The sequence below is a fragment of the Corylus avellana genome, chromosome 9, assembly GCF_965113065.1.
Source record: "Corylus avellana chromosome 9, dhCorAvel1.hap1.2, whole genome shotgun sequence".
Lineage (NCBI taxonomy): Eukaryota > Viridiplantae > Streptophyta > Magnoliopsida > Fagales > Betulaceae > Corylus > Corylus avellana.
Window position 1 is genome coordinate 15,995,014 of NC_142498.1, and position 19,474 is coordinate 16,014,487.

At 38.6% G+C, this 19,474-nt stretch overlaps 1 protein-coding gene across 1 annotated transcript; it reads right to left on the reverse strand.

Moving 5' to 3' along the window:
* Nucleotides 1-1,309: 1,309 nt before the first annotated feature.
* On the reverse strand, nt 1,310-17,743 carry BIO1 (adenosylmethionine-8-amino-7-oxononanoate transaminase). The gene is made up of 14 exons (XM_059605994.2): nt 17,014-17,743; nt 10,726-10,896; nt 10,256-10,517; nt 9,975-10,055; nt 9,626-9,746; nt 9,112-9,251; nt 8,825-8,919; nt 7,353-7,468; nt 7,102-7,248; nt 6,018-6,151; nt 5,808-5,939; nt 4,148-4,282; nt 2,401-2,513; nt 1,310-1,816 (listed from the first exon to the last, which is right to left on the reverse strand). Exons 1-14 carry the CDS (start codon nt 17,736-17,738, stop codon nt 1,624-1,626), a joined length of 2,565 nt encoding a protein of 854 aa, XP_059461977.2. The 5' UTR covers nt 17,739-17,743; the 3' UTR covers nt 1,310-1,623.
* Between the last annotated feature and the right edge of the window lie 1,731 nt (nt 17,744-19,474).

A 19,474-nucleotide genomic window follows, 5' to 3' on the forward strand; every position in this document is an offset into this window, starting at 1 on the left:
ATTTTTATGAAATGAATAAAGAAAAAGCATTATTATTAAAAAGATTGGACAATGGTCAACATTCGTCCATGCACCCTAACTAACAATGAATAACGAACAACCAGAACAGGGCCATGAGCCTCAAGACAAACCCTTGGGTGAATAGTCGCCCCACGAATGATGAAGAATGCCTATGATCTCTCCGAGAAGTTGATGAGTTGGGTGACCCAATCTGGTAGCCCAAAATCGGTTATGCTATCACATGACAGCCATGGGAGAGATAAGACACTAGTTTGGTGCCTCTCTTAATTGACAAAGAATAAGTCAACTTGAAAAGGAGGTTCAAGCTTGGTCAAGGACCTCCTTTGACTTCATTTAACTTAATCAACACTCTTAAGCCTTACCTTAAAACTGATCTCCATGTCATTTGTAGTAATAAATTCTCATATATTGTCTAAAATTATTTGTACTAATTAATTCTCATGTGAAGCCTTTATTGTTGGGGTTTTTTCTTGGTGCTTGGCTTGAATTTGGTGCCTTGTCCTCCCATTTTTGTATGGTAATTTGTGATAGCGTAACTGACTTCAAATGCCAAGATTGGATCGTCAAACTTGTTGGTTCCTTTGGGGATCAAAGTTCTTTCTCATTGCTTGCTTAGCAGCTGCGCACCCTATGGCTCATTACGGGGGCTTATGGCATTGTTCTGGTTGTTTGTCCTTCATCGTAGAATAGGAGTACATGGTCATTCATTAGCTAATTAATACAATTTAGTATAGGTTCATGATCGTATGTTGACCAATTGCCTAATATAACTTGATCTAGGGTACATGGCCAATTACCCAATTCTAATCTTGGATACATGATCAATTCATCAATGCAATCTAATATAGGGTACATGACCGCATGCTAGTCAATTGCCCAAATTAATATAGGGGTACATGGTCATGTGTTTGGCCAATTGCCTAGTGTATTCTAGGGTTCATGATTAATTGCCCAATTTATTTTGATTTGGTGTACATGGCTTCATATTGGCTGATTGCCTAAAATAATGTTCGCGATATATTGTTGGTAATAATATTTTTTGAGTCTAATTCGTAGGTTGCTTTAATCATAATAGATTACTTGCATCACGGGTTTTCCATTAATATCACTTTAATTGGATTGCCTGGCAAGATCATGGTTATTCAACGGCTCCTCAATGGTGTGGCATCGATCGAGTGGTGTAGCTCCTTAATGTTCTTTTATACACAAGCTTTGGAAGAGCAGTGACTTTTTTTTTTCTTTTTTTTTCTTTTCTTTTCTAATTGAATGAAGGAGAAGGCTACATGTAGGGTCTTTTCCATCTCTGATCCTAATGAAAGAGAGAAAGGAGGACCCTAAGGGAATTTGTCAAGTAGATACGATCGACTGATAATTTGTCACATTTATTCACTAAAACACTCCTAAACAACTAGTTTCATATATTGCAATCTCTCTTTCTTATCTTACCATTTTCTTTGATTTCCCAACAAAACTATCAATTATTATAGATCCTTATAAATAAAAATTATTGATGGTTATAAATCCTTAACAAAAAGAAGCCCCGCCACTCTACACGGGGCCCATAAAAGAGAAGAACATAGAATAGCTTTCAATTACTATAACTCAGAATTTTGTAAACTCCTTAATTTGGCAAAACTCTTCAAGTCTTGTGTGAAGTTTGACAAGTAGTTGGCTGCAGAGCTCAGGAGATGTGCAGGGGCCGCACATGAGATATATGACATTGCCCAAGGGCCTCGTGTAGACACCATCTTCACGGAGTTTCTGAAGAAGAGAGCTCGCATATAGCGATCCATACCTGTAAAAAGACACCTGCTTAGAGCAAAACTTCTTGAACGAGGGAAAAAACATTAAACTATAGAGATGCAGGGACTCTGAACCAGAAAACAAGGCAGTAGTGCAATCCATATGGTGGAAGATCAAGTCACAAAGAAAAGAAAACCAGATCAAAGGCAGGTGTTTGTTACAATAGGAATAGGGCAATGCCTCTCTTGGCCAGTTGGCCTTAGCTAAAATCAACTGTAGCATGTCTTGGAAATTCTTTCTTTCTTTCCTAATTTTGTTTTTTAGAGGGATATGGCATAATCTGTTCAAGACACACAAGCTCAAATTTTTGTACTTGCCTGATCTGGATAACCCTACTAATGAGTTCAGGGTTACCATGAATCATGAAGAACCACTGTGTACTGCCTATATGATTGCAAAATAAGAAGTTGCACAAGTACAGGATGCTTCAAGAAAGAGTTTCTAAGGACATAACTTTCATATTGAAACATTCTAGCTTACAAGTTGGGAAGTGTTAAAGAATGCATGCGGAGCTACAATGACAGTTAATAGAAGATGACACTTAAAAATAGTTCAGAGAAGCTGATCAGACAATACCCAGCATTACGGCCCTCTGCTCGGAGTTCCAAGGCACAAAGAGTTCCCAACGCAACCACTCTTTGAACTACAGGAATTGATGAAATCTGTCGCACCAAGTCTTCATCCCATAACTGCAAGTATTTGAAAAAATAAATTCGATTTGTGGTTCCCATAAGTAAAAATTATTTTAGCATGATCACTACTAGGCGAAATTGTTGTAATGAAGCTGAACAGAAACAGCAGCCTCCATAAGTTTGTCTATTTTAGGGGCTAACAAGGGCTACAAGAATTAATTCATAGCTTCTCTACATGTAATTGAAGCTGGGGATATTTATATGTATATACCAAAAAGCGCAGGGGTGCAACTCAAGTACACAGAACGTATACAAGAAAACGCCTAAGAAGAAGAAGTTAAAAGAACAAGAAAATCGGGAAAGTTGATCACTAACAGAGCTAAATAAGCAGCTGTCCAAGTGAACAGGGAGAGAAAAAAAAAAAAAAAAGACTTAAGCTCCTCCAAAGACCTCTCAAAATCCTCAAAACATCTCGCATTTCTCTCTCTCCACAAACACCACAAAAGGCAAAGAGGGAACATCTTCCACACCGTAGCATTCTGTGAACGACTTCCCGTCCACCAACAGGCAAAAAGATCTGCCACCCTATTAGGCATAACCCAATTCAATCCAAAACGGCTGAAAATAGCATACCATAGTGCCCTGGCGACCTCATAGTGGAAAAAGAGATGATCAACTGTCTCCACATGTCTCTTTCAAGTTCAAATAGTTAAAACATCTATCAGAACGTAATTGCAAGTAAAATTAAGGTAGATTTATATACTAAAAATGAGGTTGTACCATTTCTTTTACTCTCATAGGAACTAGCAAGGGAAAAGAAACTATCTGGGGAAAAACAATTAACCCCTCCAAGTATACACGCTTTTTCGATCTTGCCTCCAATGTTTAAAAAGTGGAAATGAGACCATCCGTTAGCCATTTCCGTCTTCTCTAACGGAAAATGACTCAAATATGTCGCACATGGGTTTTTAGTGGATGAAAAGTCCAAAATGCCCCCATTTCTCCTTTTAAAAAACAACCAAAAAACAAAACAAAATAAAAAATGGGGTTGGCTGTAGTCACCCACATTGGGCATCTGGGGGTAGCCATTCACCCCTATTTTGGATGTTTTATCCACTAAAAAACCCACATGCAACACACATGAGTCATTTTCCGTCATAGAAGATGAAATTGGCTAACGAATGGACAACATTGCAAAATTCAGAACCTTCAGGAAGGGGGGGTTTAAAAAGAATAAAGATCGAAAAAGAGCGTATACTTGGAAGGGGTTAATGCATTTTTTTCCAAACTATATTAAGGAAGCTTTTTTTTTTTTTTTTTTAATTTGCAAACTGAATATTTAATCATGGAAACTGAAAGCTTTGAACCTTTGAACACAACCAGAACAGAATTGAACTATAATCTTTCCCTGCTCCCCTTATTTGGGGGGGGAAGGATATATCATTTGGTCCAAAGACCATTGGCGCCTTTTTTTTTTTTTCATTTAATTTTATGAATCATTGGCTTGAATGTTTATCGTAAAGCATATAAGGTTGAGCCCCTTACTACTACTCAGAACAGTGATCATTTATTATATATATTAAAAAATGAGGGCCTGAAGCACCCCATTAGTAAATTTGTAATGTTGATGCTAATGGAAGATTTGTAATATCTAAGAACCCAAAAAATAATGATAATGATAATCAACATACCTCCCTAAGCGACCTTCCTTCAGAAGCGATGTTAAGATTTGTCTGAGGATCTTTAAACCATTCTATGGATTTAACAGCTGCTGTGCACCCTATAGCATGTCCAGAGTATGAGTGTCCATGCAAAAGGGCCTTGAGCTGTAACAGAATGAAGAGAACTTCAGCTCATTATTTATCATTTAAATAGTTTCAGAGATCTGTTTAGAACAAAAGTATACACAACTAGGGAGAACACAGATTCTAAGACAGATGGTGTCAGGAATTTTCAGAGTACAAAGACAACAAATACGTCAACTGAAAGCTATAAAGAGCAGAAATGGGAAAAGCAAAAGACAGAAACCTAAAAAAAAAACAGACATTCATTAATTAAAAATTTTGATCTTTTTATGATTATAGCGTTATTATGCACTTATTAAATTAATATATGTTTTCAGGGAAAGAGAGAGAAAAAGAAAAACTCAGTGGAGATATGTTACAAAACAGAAAAAGTAAAGCTCTGGAGTTTTTTTTTTTTTTTTTAGCAATTTAAATATTATTAAAAAGTGCAAAATGCGCAACTTAGGTACACAAGAAATATATAAGAAATACACCTAGCTAGAAAAAGAAAAAAGATCCAGAAAATCATAAAAACTAAGCAAATTAAGACAATCTAAAACAACTATCTAGTGGTAAAGAGAATTGAAAACGAAAGGCTTTAGTTCCACTACTGTCCTCTTGCAGTATTCAAAACTTTTATTATTTATTTCCCTCTAAAGAAATCACAAAAGGAAAAACTAAACCATCATCCACTCTACTACACTCCGAGGATTGCCACACAACCCTTTCCAACAAGCGAAAAGGACTACCACTTGTTCAGGCATAACCCAAGCTAACCCAACACCACTAAAAATAGCACTCTTTAAGGCACTAGCAATCTCACTTTGGAGTAGAAGATGATCCACAGATTCCTTGCTCCCTTTACACATACAACACCAATCATCCATAATGACTTTGCTTACTTAGGTTAGTCATGGTGGGGATCTTCTCTAGGGAGGCCAACCAAGCAAAAATCATGGGGACTTATGCTGCTAAATACTCTTCCAAAGGGTGCTAAGTTAACATTTAATAATCCTATAAACGTATTTTAAACCTCTATTTAACTACCAATATTCATCTAAAATATACGCAGACTACCTCAAAGTTTGGTTTACTTGAATGCAGTAAGTTAAAATGAACAGATTTATACCATGTCACCAAATTATTGAAAGCATAATTTTGCTTTGACAGCCAAAATAGGACCTCTCTATGTTAGGTAATAATGTATCAAAAAATACTCGGACAAAAAAAAAATGGGCAGATTCACCAAGAAAAGGGACTTTATAAAGTAAGAATACACCAACAAAATATCTCTATCTGACTAGGACTTTACAGCATACAAACCGATCCTAAACCCTAAAGTTTCCTAGCATTGCTATTACCAGTCCCTGTCAGTCCTATTACAATATTTTGACTCTAGGGTGAAATGCATACAAAAACATCAAAGGCAACAAATGTGGCAGCCAAAACCATACCACCAGAAGCCATTATCTCAAATTCCTACATAATATTGTCTTCCATAAGAAACCCCCTAACTGACACATGAAATTAAAAAAGAAACAAAAGAAAAGCCAGCACAATAAATTACCTTTGAGTCTCCAATAAAGGAGGTAAATACAGCATTGGTTGCCAATGTGGCAGACAAGGGTATAGTCCCACCAGTCATCAGCTTCCCAAAGCAGGCTATATCTGGTACACAACAAAGTAGGTCTGCTGCAGTCTGCCAGAAGAAAAACAATTTTTCGGATCAAGTGATCCAAGGAAAAAAAGAATTAAATGTCACTAAAGGGCAACCAACCTCGGTTCCCAGACGCCAGAAACCTGTAAAAACCTCATCAAAGATAACTGGAATTCTTTTACTTCGGCACTCATTAACAAGTACCCGCTGGAAAAGTGGATCAACCATATGCATTCCCCCAGCAGCTAGAATAACTATATAACAATCAGAACCATTGAATGAGAAAATTGCAGAGTTTCCAGGAAAGAGCACGCACGTCAGCAGAAAATAGGCATATGATAGTACATGATCTCATCCAGATCAGAAATACCAATACTGAACACATTGTATGAGTGCACGGTCCAGAGTACAGGTCTAACATTCATTGATACCAATATAGCAAAAAGTGTGCTACTAAAGATTCATTAATGCCAAGAAAGTCCCTAAATATGGTTATACCAAAAAATCGCATTTGCAATCAGGAGATGAAAAATCAGAGAAGCCAATGCAATGGAAAAGTCTTGGAAATTTGGAAAATTCATATAAAATTGAGTGTGGGAAAAGGTTATTCTCAATGAATTAGTCAAAGTTTTGAAGAAAAAAAGTTGCCAACAAATCAGAAATTATTGCAACATGTGCAATATTCAACATTAATTAGCGAACTATTGAATTTATAAGAATAAGTATCTAAATCGATAAGCTTAATGAAATTCTTATTTGGATTGTTTTAAAAATATCATATATTTTCTCCTAGAATTCAAATCCGGGATCCAACACAGAATTCAACCAGGCAAGAAGTGCTTATAGTTTCCTTCAATTCACTTGCATTTTCTTCCAATAACCAAAGAAATGTAATAAGTTAGAAGCTCAGTAAGCCCATCATCTAGAGTAAGACTTTTCCGAGGTGAAACCAACAAAGGAGGCCCAGAAGGGCCAAAAGCCTCCAAAGCTGCATTTGATAGAATGAAATGCAGAAGATGACATCAACTCAGAAATGGGGCTCATTAGATCCTTTTTCACGTTATGAAGCATCAAGTTTCCAAATATAGAATGAACTTCATTCAAAAGTTACTTTCAGTTTCCAAATGTATAAGACACTAAAATGAAAATGTGCCATAGACAAATGGAAGAAATTGAAAAAGAATAACAATATAACTTATCTTACCTGGTTCCAAAATCAGTGCTCCTATATGTTTAAACCCTCCTGATCCTGAATATTGCGATAATTGTTGTGATATATAAGATGAATAAATTTCAGCTAGATCTGAATTGTCCCTTATCCTATGAAAAATTTCATTGCGCGAACTGAAGGCTGTAAAAAATGTCAAATAAAGTTAAGAAGGTACCTAAATGACAATGAACAATAACAGTAGACATAAATAAAAATAAATAAATAAATAAAATTTTAAAGTTTACCTATATTTTCAAGCTTTGGGTTCCCAAAACACAACCCTTCAGGCAAGGAAAGATTCCATACACCGTTGCACATGTAGACTGTAGGAGGATCCAGAAAAAGACCTCTTCCAGTGTACCTGTGAAAATCCATAAATCATTTTTTTTATTTTTTTATTTTTTTTATGAATAATAATTTATTGAAAAGAAAAGGCAAATTCCTCATACACGAAAAGTATAAAAAGAGAAACAACAATCTTAAAGGTGTCTAGAATCTAAAAGGTTAACAAGATCTAAAAATATTCGAAGAGGAGAAATTTTGAACACAGGTTACAGACCAATCCAAGAAATATCTCAAAAAAGATGATTTTAAACACACATTAGACTCGTAGTCCTCAAATAGATGTAAGTTCCTTTCTCTCAAAATGCTCCACGTTAAGAACACTAGAAAAACTTTCTAGATAGCCTCCTTGGGATGTCCCAGCCTTTGAGTCCTCCAACAATGTAATAGTGATGAGAAATGGCAATCAGGGGATCCCTTTTTGTAGGTATAAGCGGAGACAACAGGAACTGTAACACCTCCACAAACCTGTACCAACCCCATTTTTTCTTGCCCTCCCCCACTGCCATTGAACTCTTCAATGGCCATATACCTCCCGTGGGTATTACAACAGCGTTGACCCAAGACTACATTCTGACCATTCCAGAGTTTTTGCATGAAGCCTGCATTTTCTAGTCTAGCCACTGCACCGACAGTCAAGAGCAACCAAAAAACTCCATCTCTTCCCAAAAAAAATCAATCGAAGATACCCTTTCCCTCTTTTCAATATGTGTAGCCTAAAAGAATTACCCCCGGCTCAAGAATGAATTCAAAGGATTTCGATTCTACAAAGAAAAACTTCCCCATAGGCCTTTAAACCACTAACGAAGACCACAAGATGCAAAACTTGCAGCAAGCTCCTCAGACAACGTCGAGAACATCTTCCCAGATAACCATGAAACCACCCAAATCCTAGCAAAGCTAAAGAACAAAGAGAACCAGTACACCAATGACAAGAAATGGTGGGAAGCACCTGCACGCACCGCCACTAGAGAGAGAGAGAGAGAGAGAGAGAGAGAGAGCAATGAGCTAACTGAATTTTAAGCATTATCATAAATCAATTGTTATAAAGGTTCGATGATTAATAGCTTGTTTTTCACAGACACGTGCGTATTCTTGGAGAAGAAGAGGAAACTATTTTCTTATGAAAAATACACACAAGCTATATGAAACCTAATTGCTTCAATGTTTTAATTTTCTTTTGTACAACAAATGCATGAGCTATTCCAGTGTCAGCCCACATCATCTAAAGCCTTACATACACATTATAAGGAACCATGAAAAACTAGAGGCATAATACCATTTATTAACCAAGACAAACTCCAAAATTCAAAGTATATAAAAGAAATAAATTTGGAGTGTTTCCACACATGCTTTTGTCACAAACTGTTCATACCATGGCTGCTGGAGGAAGCCTGTATAAGCCGATGGTGCTTGTGCTTCCATAGCACCTAAAGTATCACCATGATAAGATCCTCTAAGAGCTAAAACCTGAAATAAACCTGCCTGAGTTACCAGCATTCTATTTGAATATTAAGAGAAAATTCACCCTTTAACAGTCAGAAAATAACAAAAAAACAAAAGCCCTATTTATCAAAAAATATATATACAAAAAAATAATAATTTTATCATAAAATATGTACACTATCAGTAGGCAAGGAGAAAAGGATTAGTGAGGCCCACCATGAGCTCAACACTTCTTCCAGCTGTGTTATCCTCAGAAAGGATTCCATGATCAAAGGAAAATTTACGAAATGCCATCTTGAGAGCAATTTCAATGGCCGTAGATCCATTATCTGAAAAATATGCTCGGGTAGCCCAACCTGCATACAGAGCAACCTTAGCATTATCCATATGCAGCAATCACATAAGTAATAAAATATAATAGAAGAAAAGATGAGAAAATAAATGAGAAAAACAATCTCTTCTTAATATATGACCACTCCTTGGATCCCTTCGTACCATCAGTATTATCCTTGGCTGACCCTAAAACTAAATACGAAGACTATCATTTACTCAATTATGGATTCAACTTATCACATGAGACAGACTTATCAAAAAAAAAAAACAAAAAAAAACTTATCGCATGAGACAGCCCAAACTTCCGGAAATTTCTATCAAAAACACCTGAAGCAATAATTTCAACAAAAAAAATTCTAATACATAGATGGGAAAAAAGAAAGAAAAAAATACAAACCTTTCCCCACACCTTCAAGCAAAAGCTCTGCACATTTTAAGACTGGCTCATAAACATTCTCAGGAAACATCACATGCCCAAATCTTGCGGCAGCATAACCCAAGTCTCTAGCAAGCTCAGTCTGAAGCCCCCTAAAAAACACCACATTAAATACTTCAGAAATGCTATCAATGAAGAAGATGAATTACAATAACTCTATGCTTAGACCACACTTTGAGTAAATAATTATGGGGAAATTATGTGAGCACACAGACCGCATGGTTTAGATCCCCTTTAAGGAGAAATATTCCGACATATGGGGTACACAATGAAGAAAAGAAAAGGCTTAGAAACTACTCATGAGAACGACCTGTAAAGTAGCATCAGGTCCTTGAGTCCACCAACTGGCACATGCATCAAACTGTTGAGTTATGAATCCATTATTCTGATCCTACAATGGAAATTGAACATAGTTTGGCATATTACTTTTGCGGCATGAAATGATAAAGAGAGACAAAGATACAAGGTTAGAAACAAGCACACTGAAAAAAATAAAGGAAGCAAAAAAAGGCAAAACAAAAAAGAAGAAATATAATTAAAAAAGAGGGGAGGGGGGAAAATCAAACTATTGACCATTGCTATGACACGAACCTTGAAGATCGCAAAATTCTCACCATATCGTGAATCAATCACCGTAACAGCTCCTTCGGGTACAAGTTTGTGCTGAGTGAATGGCCACCAGAAAATCTCTCCCGCCTTCTTTGGCATGTCATGCAATCTCTTAATTCTCTCTGAATAAGCTGATAACATTTTTTCCTTCAGAGAATCAAATACACCACAGGAGTCATCAAACCATTCCATTAGGTCATTTGATAAATCTTCTGGAATTGGTGGCAGCACATGGACAGGCACCCTAAAAAGAACAAATGATCATAGATGAATATACATATAAACCACTGCTACTACATGAGAAAAATTAAAAATTATTAGATGGCAAAGCACATGATTACGTTAAAGAGAGAAAATCAAAATACACAATTTGTGATGAGCGTATTATAGTTTGCTTATAATTTCTTAGAATCATACAGTGTACAAAAATAAATTAATAAGAGAAAAGTTACCTATTTCGCAGATAAGACAATAATGGCACCTCATTTACAAGACCATGATCCTCAAAAACAACAGCAACAACATCGTAACCTCGAAGTTTCAAACTCTCATAAGCTGAAATGGTTCCAGAAATACCACCAAGCCGCCCATCTCCAACAAGAATAGCAGGTAAACGCAAAGGCCTGCCCATACATGTAACAAAGACCTGAATTAACAGTTTACATAATAAAGAAAATGTTCTACCTGCATAGAGCCTTTGTGCAACACCTGAGTAAATTAAAGGCTAAAAGAAAGATAAGATATTAAGAAAGCTGAAGGTTTTGTTGACAAGGTTAGGTCTTGGTGGGGGTCTTATTCGGTTGAGGGTTTACCTAGTTTTGTGCTAGCTAAGAAATTGAAATCCCTTAAATTGGATTTGAAAAAGTGGAATGAGGAGGTGTTTGGGGACATTGGGAGGAAGAAAAAAGAGTTGTTGGGAGGTATTCAGGAGTTGGATGAGTTGGCAGAGGTAAGAGGCTTAGCCCAGGAGGAGAAGGCCCGAAAGGCGGATATGGTGAAAGATCTGGCGAACACCTTGTTGTGTGAATAAATTCATTGGCGCCAAAAATCGAAAGCTTTGTGGCTCAAGGAGGGGGACCGCAATACTCGTTTCTTTCATAAAATGGCTAACTCTCATCGCAAGTATAATCGTGTGAAAGTGCTTCGTATTAATGACGTTTTATCCGATGATCCGGCTGAGGTAAAAGATCACACTGTGAGGTATTATCAAAGCTTATACTCGGAACAAAGCACGTGGCGACCTAGAATGGACAACCAGCCTTTTTTGTCCATTGATGAGGAGGATAAAAGGTGGTTAGAAAGAGATTTTGAGGAAAAGGAAGTTTGGGAGGTGGTTAAAGGTATGGATGGTGATAAGGCTCCGGGTCCGGATGGCTTCTCCATGGCTTTCTTTCAAGCTTGTTGGGGTGTTGTTAAGAATGATGTTATGGCTGTTTTTGCCGAGTTCCATCGTAGACGACAGCTGGTGAAAAGCTTGAATGCAACTTTTATTTCCTTGATCCCAAAAAAGGCGGAAACGGTGGAGATGAAGGACTTTCGGCCCATTAGCTTGGTGGGAGGGGTGTACAAAATTGTATCTAAGGTTCTTGCCAACAGGATGAGAACTGTGTTGGGTAAGATCATATCCTACTCTCAAAATGCTTTTATTGGGGGTCGTCAAATCCTAGATTCGGTTCTTATTGCAAATGAATATGTGGGTAGTTGCATGAAGTTAGGGGTGCCAGGTGTTCTTTGCAAATTAGATTTGGAGAAGGCCTACGACCATGTTAATTGGGACTTTGTGTTGTATTTGCTGCATAGGTGTGGTTTGGGCGAGAGGTGGAGGGCTTGGATAGAGTGGTGTATTACGTCGGTAAGATTTTTCATTCTTGTGAATGGTTCTCCAAAAGGCTTCTTTAATAGCTCGAGGGGAATTCGGCAAGTGGACCCGCTTTCTCCGTTACTTTTTGCGCTTGTTATGGAGGCATTGAGTAAGATGGTGAATGCGACGGTTGACCTAGGCTTTTTGACTGGCTTCTCAGTGGGAAATAGGGTATTATTGGAGTTGGTGGTCTCTCACTCTTTATTTGCTGATGACACCTTGATTTTTTGTGAAGCTTCGATTGAGTAAATCCGGTATGTGCGGCTCATTCTTTTATGTTTTGAAGCTGTTTCGGGTTTGAGAGTGAATCTTGGAAAGTCTAAAATTGTGGCTATTGGGGAGGTGGAGAACATTGGGGGTTTAGCTGATATCTTTGGGTGTAGTGTTGCCGATTTGCCTATGAAGTATTTGGGTCTCCCTCTTGGGGCGGCGCATAAGGATACAGCTATGTGGAATGATGTGATCGAAAAGATGGAGCGTCAAATGGTAGGTTGGAAGAGAATGTAACTCTCTAAAGGAGGTCGTTTAACTCTTATTAAGAGTACGCTCTCTAATCTACCGACTTACTTTTTGTCTCTATTTCCGATCCCTATGAGTGTAGCTAAAAGATTTGAGAAAGTTCAAAGAGATTTCTTATGGGGAGGGATGGGAGACGAGCCTAAGATGCATCTTATAAATTGGAATCAAGTTTGTCGTCCCCTTCGGTACGGCGGGCTTGGCATTCGAAAGTTGCATCAGTTTAATCAAGCTCTCCTAGGTAAATGGCTTTGGAGATGCGAATGAGAGTGAGGCTTTGTGGTATAAGGTTATCAAATCTAAGTATGAAGATCAGGATGGTGGGTGGTGCACAAAGAAGGTCTCGGGTTCCCATGGTGTGGGCTTATGGAAGCACATTCGTCAAGGTTGGGATTTTTTTGCCAAAGGCATCCGTTTTGAGGTGGAGGTGGGTTCGAAAGTTCGTTTTTGGCATGATATTTGGTGTGGGGATTCCTCTTTGAAGCATGCTTTCCCGTCCTTGTTCAACATCGCCAGACATAAAGAAGCTTGGGTGAAGGATAACTTCATGTGGAGGAGTGGGGTGGTCGAGTGGAATGTCATTTTTGTGCGGCCCGTACAGGACTGGGAGATGGATTTGATTTCTTCTTTCCTGGACCGGTTGTACTCTTGCAAGATATCCACAGGTTCTATGGATCGTATTCGTTGGTCATCGTCTAAGAAAGGCAAGTTCGAGGTTAAGTCACTTTTCAAGGCCTTGTCTAATTTAGATCATGAGGTGTTTCCTTGGAAGAGCATTTGGCGTACTAAGGTGCCTTTGCGAGTGGCTTTTTTCGGGTGGACCGCGGCCTTAGGCAAGATTTTGACTCACGACACCCTGCGGAAGAGGAACCTAGTGATAGTGGAGTGGTGTTGTATGTGCAAGAAGAAGGGAGAGTCAATCGATCATCTTCTTCTCCATTGTGAGACCGCGAGCATTCTTTGGCATACTATTTTTGATCGGTTTGGGTTGCATTGGGTCATGCCTTGCAAGGTGAGGGGCTTGTTTGATTGTTGGCGGTCGGAAGGACGTTCCCGAACCGCGGTAGTGTGGAAGATGATCCCTCTGTGTCTCATGTGGTGTATTTGGAATGAAAGAAATGCTAGATGCTTTGAGAACTCCATTAGGACCATAGAAGAATTGACTCATTTCTTCTTCTTTACTTTGTATTCCTGGACGGCCGCTTGGCTTGCTCCTATAGGGATTAGTTTCTCTGATTTCTTTTTTCATTTTTCTCCCTCTTAGGCGCTCTCTTTTATACTTCTCGTGTATGTGGGTTGCGCTTTTTATATCATTATTACTTATCAAAAAAAAAAGAATAATAAAATAAAATTTTAATAAAAGATATGTCTCATCAAGTTGAAATTACACATGGTTAGACCCAAAGATGTCGAATCAATTAGGTTTGGAAGTTAGGCTTGAAAAATTAGAAAATTTCTAGAACCAGAATGTCCCATTCAAACGGAAGGTAGCCCTATTCAAACAAGACACGGTACCACGTGTTAGATAGCGGCAAGCACAAGAAAACGAATGACAAAGATCAAATCTAAGTTATCCGCATTCGTACAGAAGAATGTGTAGTTTGAACGAAACATCTCCTTGTGTTAACCCATGATCGAGTGGCAGGTGAATATTGACGGCCACAATTTCGTCACATGCGGAAAAGATTGATTTGATGCCCAATTTAATGTCGATTGTCAAATGCCATTCAAACGGGTTAAACGTGCCATTTGAACGGAACAACAACTCCACGTGTCAAATTTTGCATGAAACAACGTGACGTTAACTCGACGCAAATTTATTGCATCTGACACAACACCGTTCAAACAGGAAAATATCTCCACGTGTCTAAGTTTCTATGGTGCGACATAGTCGGTGCTGTTCGAAAGGGATATGTTCCATTTGAACGCCAGTGTACAGTAGGCGCAAAAATCTCTACTTAAACACCTGAGCTGAGGAGATAAAATCCATTCTCTCTTTCAGTTCGTCCAAAGCCTTGCTGGAGGTCTAGTTTTTGATTGTTAGAAGAGAGTTTTAGTGAGAGAGAAGAAGGTTTTAGAGAGAGAAAGTTGTGACAGAAGAAAGGAGAAGCTTGGAGAAGATCTTGAAGGTATAATTTTCTTACACTCCGTTTCCTCGCATTTCTCATTTTCATTCATGAATTGTATTTTTTTGATAAGTAAAAGTCAATCTTATTGAAAGTGTAAAGGCACCCCAAAGTACACCGGGAGTATACAATGGGATCACCTAACTAGAAAGGGAAAAGCGAACAAGAAAGTCATCGTAACTAATCGACACCGGGAAGACATACGCCACAGTCCAAAGGCATAAAGTATGGAAGCAATTGCTGGTTAATGAAGTTGAGAAAGCTTGATAAACTTGCATTAAGATTTTTTTGAACCTAAAGTTATATGCTTTGGGAATATTTGATGTTTAGGGTTTGTTTGATGTTGTATTGGAAGTTGTGTTGAATTCTTGTGGTTGTTGTGTTGATCAAATGAAAATATTGGGTTGTGGTTAGGGTATTTGAGTTATGATTTGGAGAAGGTGAGAAAAGTACGGAAAACTAAGGTTTTCATAAAAAGGCAAGGATTTTAACATAAAAGTTGTTGTTTTGAGATGCAAGTTTGGTTGTATAGGCGTAGGTGGAGTAAATGAAGGATTTGGAAGTGTTAGAAATCGGTTTGAGTAGGTTTTTCAAGTTGAGGTGCAGAGAACCCCGGTCAAACGAGGTAGAAGCAGAGATCCCCATTTGAACGAGCTAATTCTAGAAGTAGAGATCCCCGTTTGAATGAGCTAATTCTAGAAGTAGAGATCCCCGTTTGAATGAGCTAATTCTAGAGAGCCCTGTTCACAACTGCGTTTACAGTCCACTCAAATGGGACTGTCCAGATTTGAAAAGTTAGGACTTTTAAATTTGGAAAGGTTGATGAAGCTATGAAATAAGTTTTAAGGTTTCCAAACGAAAGTAAGCCCTAACGAGTAAACGTAATATGATGCAGACAAACAAGTGATAAAGGCAAACAAGTAGGCAAAGGATTTAGCAAAAGTTGTAAGTAAAACTTCTTACCAATAGTATTGAAATATGTTTTACATGTTTGGATAAATAAAGCTTCCCACAACCCCAAGGGGTTGGCCCAAGTGGTGGAGGCCTTGGTCTTGAGGTATCATCCCCTTCAAGGTCCAAGGTTCAACACCTCATGGGTGCAAACAATTCTTTGGGGCCACACCCCATAGTGAAAAGCCAGCGATTTAACCAGTTCTGTGTAGGAAAACTTCCGAAGGTGCGGTGTACAGGATCGGAGTTTACTCTACAGGGGTGGGTCCGAAGGACCCTGCCTTGGAAAGGTTCCCCGACATCAAAAAAAATAAAAAATAAATAAAGCTTCCCACCAACAACATAACTAATTTTATTATGAACTGCTTTTACCATGTACATGCATAGTTTACTTGTGAATATGAGCCCCGCATTGTAAATATTTTACATGTCATTATTGCACTGTGCTTTACATGATCTACAAGAAAATGAATTTAAAGAAAAGTTTCAAAGAAAGTACAAGTATTATAAACGAAATGGAAAGATTAGTTTTAAAAAAATAAATTTTTATGAGAATGAGAATTTTAATGACCTAGTATTGAGTGGGAAATTGTGCGTAACAACCCAGCGTTAGTTGGGAGAATACAGGTAACAACCCACTGTTAAGTTGGAGAGTACGCTTGATATCACAATGTTAAGTGGGGGAGTACGCCTAACGACCTAGTGTCAAGTGGGGGAGTGAGCTTAGCGAACTAGTATCAAATGGGAGAGTACACTTGATGACCCAGTGTTAAATAGGAGAGTACTCTTAACAAAACTATAAATTAAATTATTAAGTAAATAATATGTTTTTCGGATTATGAATATTAGAATATATATTGTACCATGAGCATATTTTGATTTAAATGATATTTCACATTATTATCGGCTAGCAAGTGAATTGAAAGTGCATACAATGATATGATATTGAAAAGGAAAAATGCTAAGGATTTTCAGTTTTAGCATCTACTATGAAAGAAAAGTCTCTCTCTCATTTTACATTAAGAAAAGTGTTTTACAATGACGCTTCTGAAAAGGCGCATTGTCATGATAGTTTCTAAAAACCCGGCATCTGTTGGTAAAGAAAGGTTTGCTTTGATTTTGAGAACTAGCTTGGATTTTAATTGACTTGACAAAGAAATGGGAGAGAGGTTTTAAACTAAATAGTAGCTAGTGTATGGCGTTACAATACGAAGGACACTAACAATTATGAGCCACAAAAGAAAATGAAATAAAAACAATAAATAAATAAATAAGTGATGACGTACCTATACAAGTCACATTGAAGCGACCCAGAAGGCCCTGGACTCGCAATCCCACCAGCGGTCTCAACGACGCAGAAAGCATCCATTTCCTTCTTCTCATCTCCGCCGCCTTCCAACTCCACTCTCAAGCACCTGAGCAACTCTCGCAGCACCGCAGCGTCCTCCACCACCGCGTTCTCCCTCTGCGCCGCCAAGTGCGGCGACACGGCGTCTTTCCACGCGTACAGCGTCTTACAAACCAACTCGGAGGCGGCAGCGCTTGCCCGCTCCCCTTCTAACACCCTCTCCTCGTACCACCCCAGATGTCGGATCTCGCACTCGCCATTCTCAGCAATCCCCTGGCCCAAGACCGCATTGGCGGCAGGGACGGAGGCCCTGAGTACGTGGTTGGAGGAGAAGAGAGGGAAAAGGGAGTGGCGTCGGAGAGAGAGGCGGGAGAGCTTGCGGTAGACGAAGGAGGAGTCTGAATCGGAGGGGAAGCCGGTCTGGACGGGCTTGAGGTAGAGGAATTTTCGGGGTCTGGAATGGGACTTGGAGAGCAGAGAGGAGGCCGCGAGGCCGGCGGAGACTAGCGTCTTGCCGAGAGAGGTGTTGGAGGCCCAGACGAGGAATGTGGGGTGAGAAAGTGGGAGGTCCGCAGGCAAGCGCGTCGTGGTTGTGGTGGTGGAGAGGTGTTTGAGGTGGCGGGGGCCGTCGCGGCGGAGGAGGAGTGAGCAGGTGCTGAACATGGTGTGGGGGGGGGGGGGGGGGGGGGGGGGGGTTTTGGGGGTGGGGTTTTGGAGTGCAAATGAACAAAATTCTCCACCACTCTCCTCCTACTGTAGAGGATGAGAGTTTTCAGGAAAAAAACAAACCGAATTTATAGGCGGCATTTAATAGACTTTGGGAAAGGATCTTCCTAATCCTAGTAGGTACACTTACCAATCACTTGGTTGTAATTAATTTATACGAATTTATTTAAAAAAGAGAATTATATATATATATATATATATATATATATATATTTGTTAAATATTTTTTTTTGTCTAATGTGATTTAACAATTTTATTTGTTTGTCTTTTATAGTTTAGTTTTTATCACAGAAAGTACATCGACTTTACATAAAGACGAAGATAGTCCATCCGTCTAACATTTAACAGAAAGTCACTTTAATACCATTAAAAAATTAACACATGTTCATATACTTAATTAAAACTTAAAATTAAAAAATTAAAAATTGAGGGTGACTAGCCACCTCTATGCCTCAAATCTGCCGCTAAATATTGTTGCTTTTAGCTCAGCAATCACTCTCTCAAGCTTACTAATCCGAGTTTCAAGTTCCAGTCCTGGTATTTCAAATGTATCGCCGTTACATTCTCTTTCATTACCATTGATGCTCACCATGTTATAAACAAGATTTCCTGCTTGGCTCTCACTTGTACTTGTGATGGCTCTCTCTAACCCTCCTACTTAAGATGCACCTCTATTTTTTGTCATCGACTCCATTTTTCTGACAGCTCCATCTTTCGCAACTGAAGCTGAAAAGCTTCACCTATAACCCTCCTACTTCAACTTCACCTCTATTTTTGGGGTGGTTTCAGTCACCTCCATTTAGCCCCTTGAGGGTAGCCGAACCACCCTCATGGACTGTGGGGTGGCAATCTAGCCAGATAGGGCCACCCCCCAAATGGCCGAAGAGGTGGCTACAGTCACCGCAAAACTTGTTTTTGTTTTTGTTTTTTTTTAATTGTTTTCAATTTTTTTTAAAAAAAAAAAATTATTATTATTATTTTTTAATTAGGTATATGAAGTGTCAATTTCTTAATTGTGCTGACGTAGCTATCTATCAAATTTTGGACGAAATTTAGACAGAAGTACCATCTCCGTCTTTATGTAAACCCGAATACCTCCTATGATAAAAACTAAACCCTAGAGGACAAAAAATAATGTTGTTAAACCACAGGGGGCAAAAAGATATTTAACCATTTTTTTTAATAATATGTACTTCTCACATTTTTTTTATAATTATAAAACACAAGTAATTTTTTTTATACGAGTGCTTGAGGGACTAGTCTCTTACCAGCGAACGGCAGTGGAGGAAGGAGTCAAGAGGAGCAGTACGATGGAACAGAAAAGGATGGCAGAAGAGCTGGAAGAGTTAAGTGGAAAGATTTCTTTGATTGAGGGGTAGAAGATAGGAATCCAAGTGGAGGAGGGGGGTGTGTGGTTGAAGAAGTGAAGGCAATAGGTGGAAAGTGTCTCATGGGGAAGGTGTGGTAAAAAAAGAAAGTTAATAGGGAGGCTTTCAAATCGGTCCTCTCAAGGATTTGGCTCATTGTAGGGGGGATGAAGTTCAAAGAGCTAACGGACAACATGTGGCTTTTTGAGTTCATTGATGAAGCTAATAAGAGAAGAATTATGGAAGGGAGGCCGTGGTCTTTTGATAGGCAAATATTGGTGCTGAAGGAATTCGATGGTAGCACTC

Coding starts and splice junctions, on each gene's coding strand:
- BIO1 (XM_059605994.2), bottom strand. CDS start 17,738: ATGTTCAGCACCTGCTCACTCCTCCTCCGCCGCGACGGCCCCCGCCAC. Junction 7,469..8,824: donor GGCTTCCTCCAGCAGCCATG/GTATGAACAGTT, acceptor GGATTTTCACAG/GTACACTGGAAGAGGTCTTT. Junction 1,817..2,400: donor GCAGAGGGCCGTAATGCTGG/GTATTGTCTGAT, acceptor GTCTTTTTACAG/GTATGGATCGCTATATGCGA.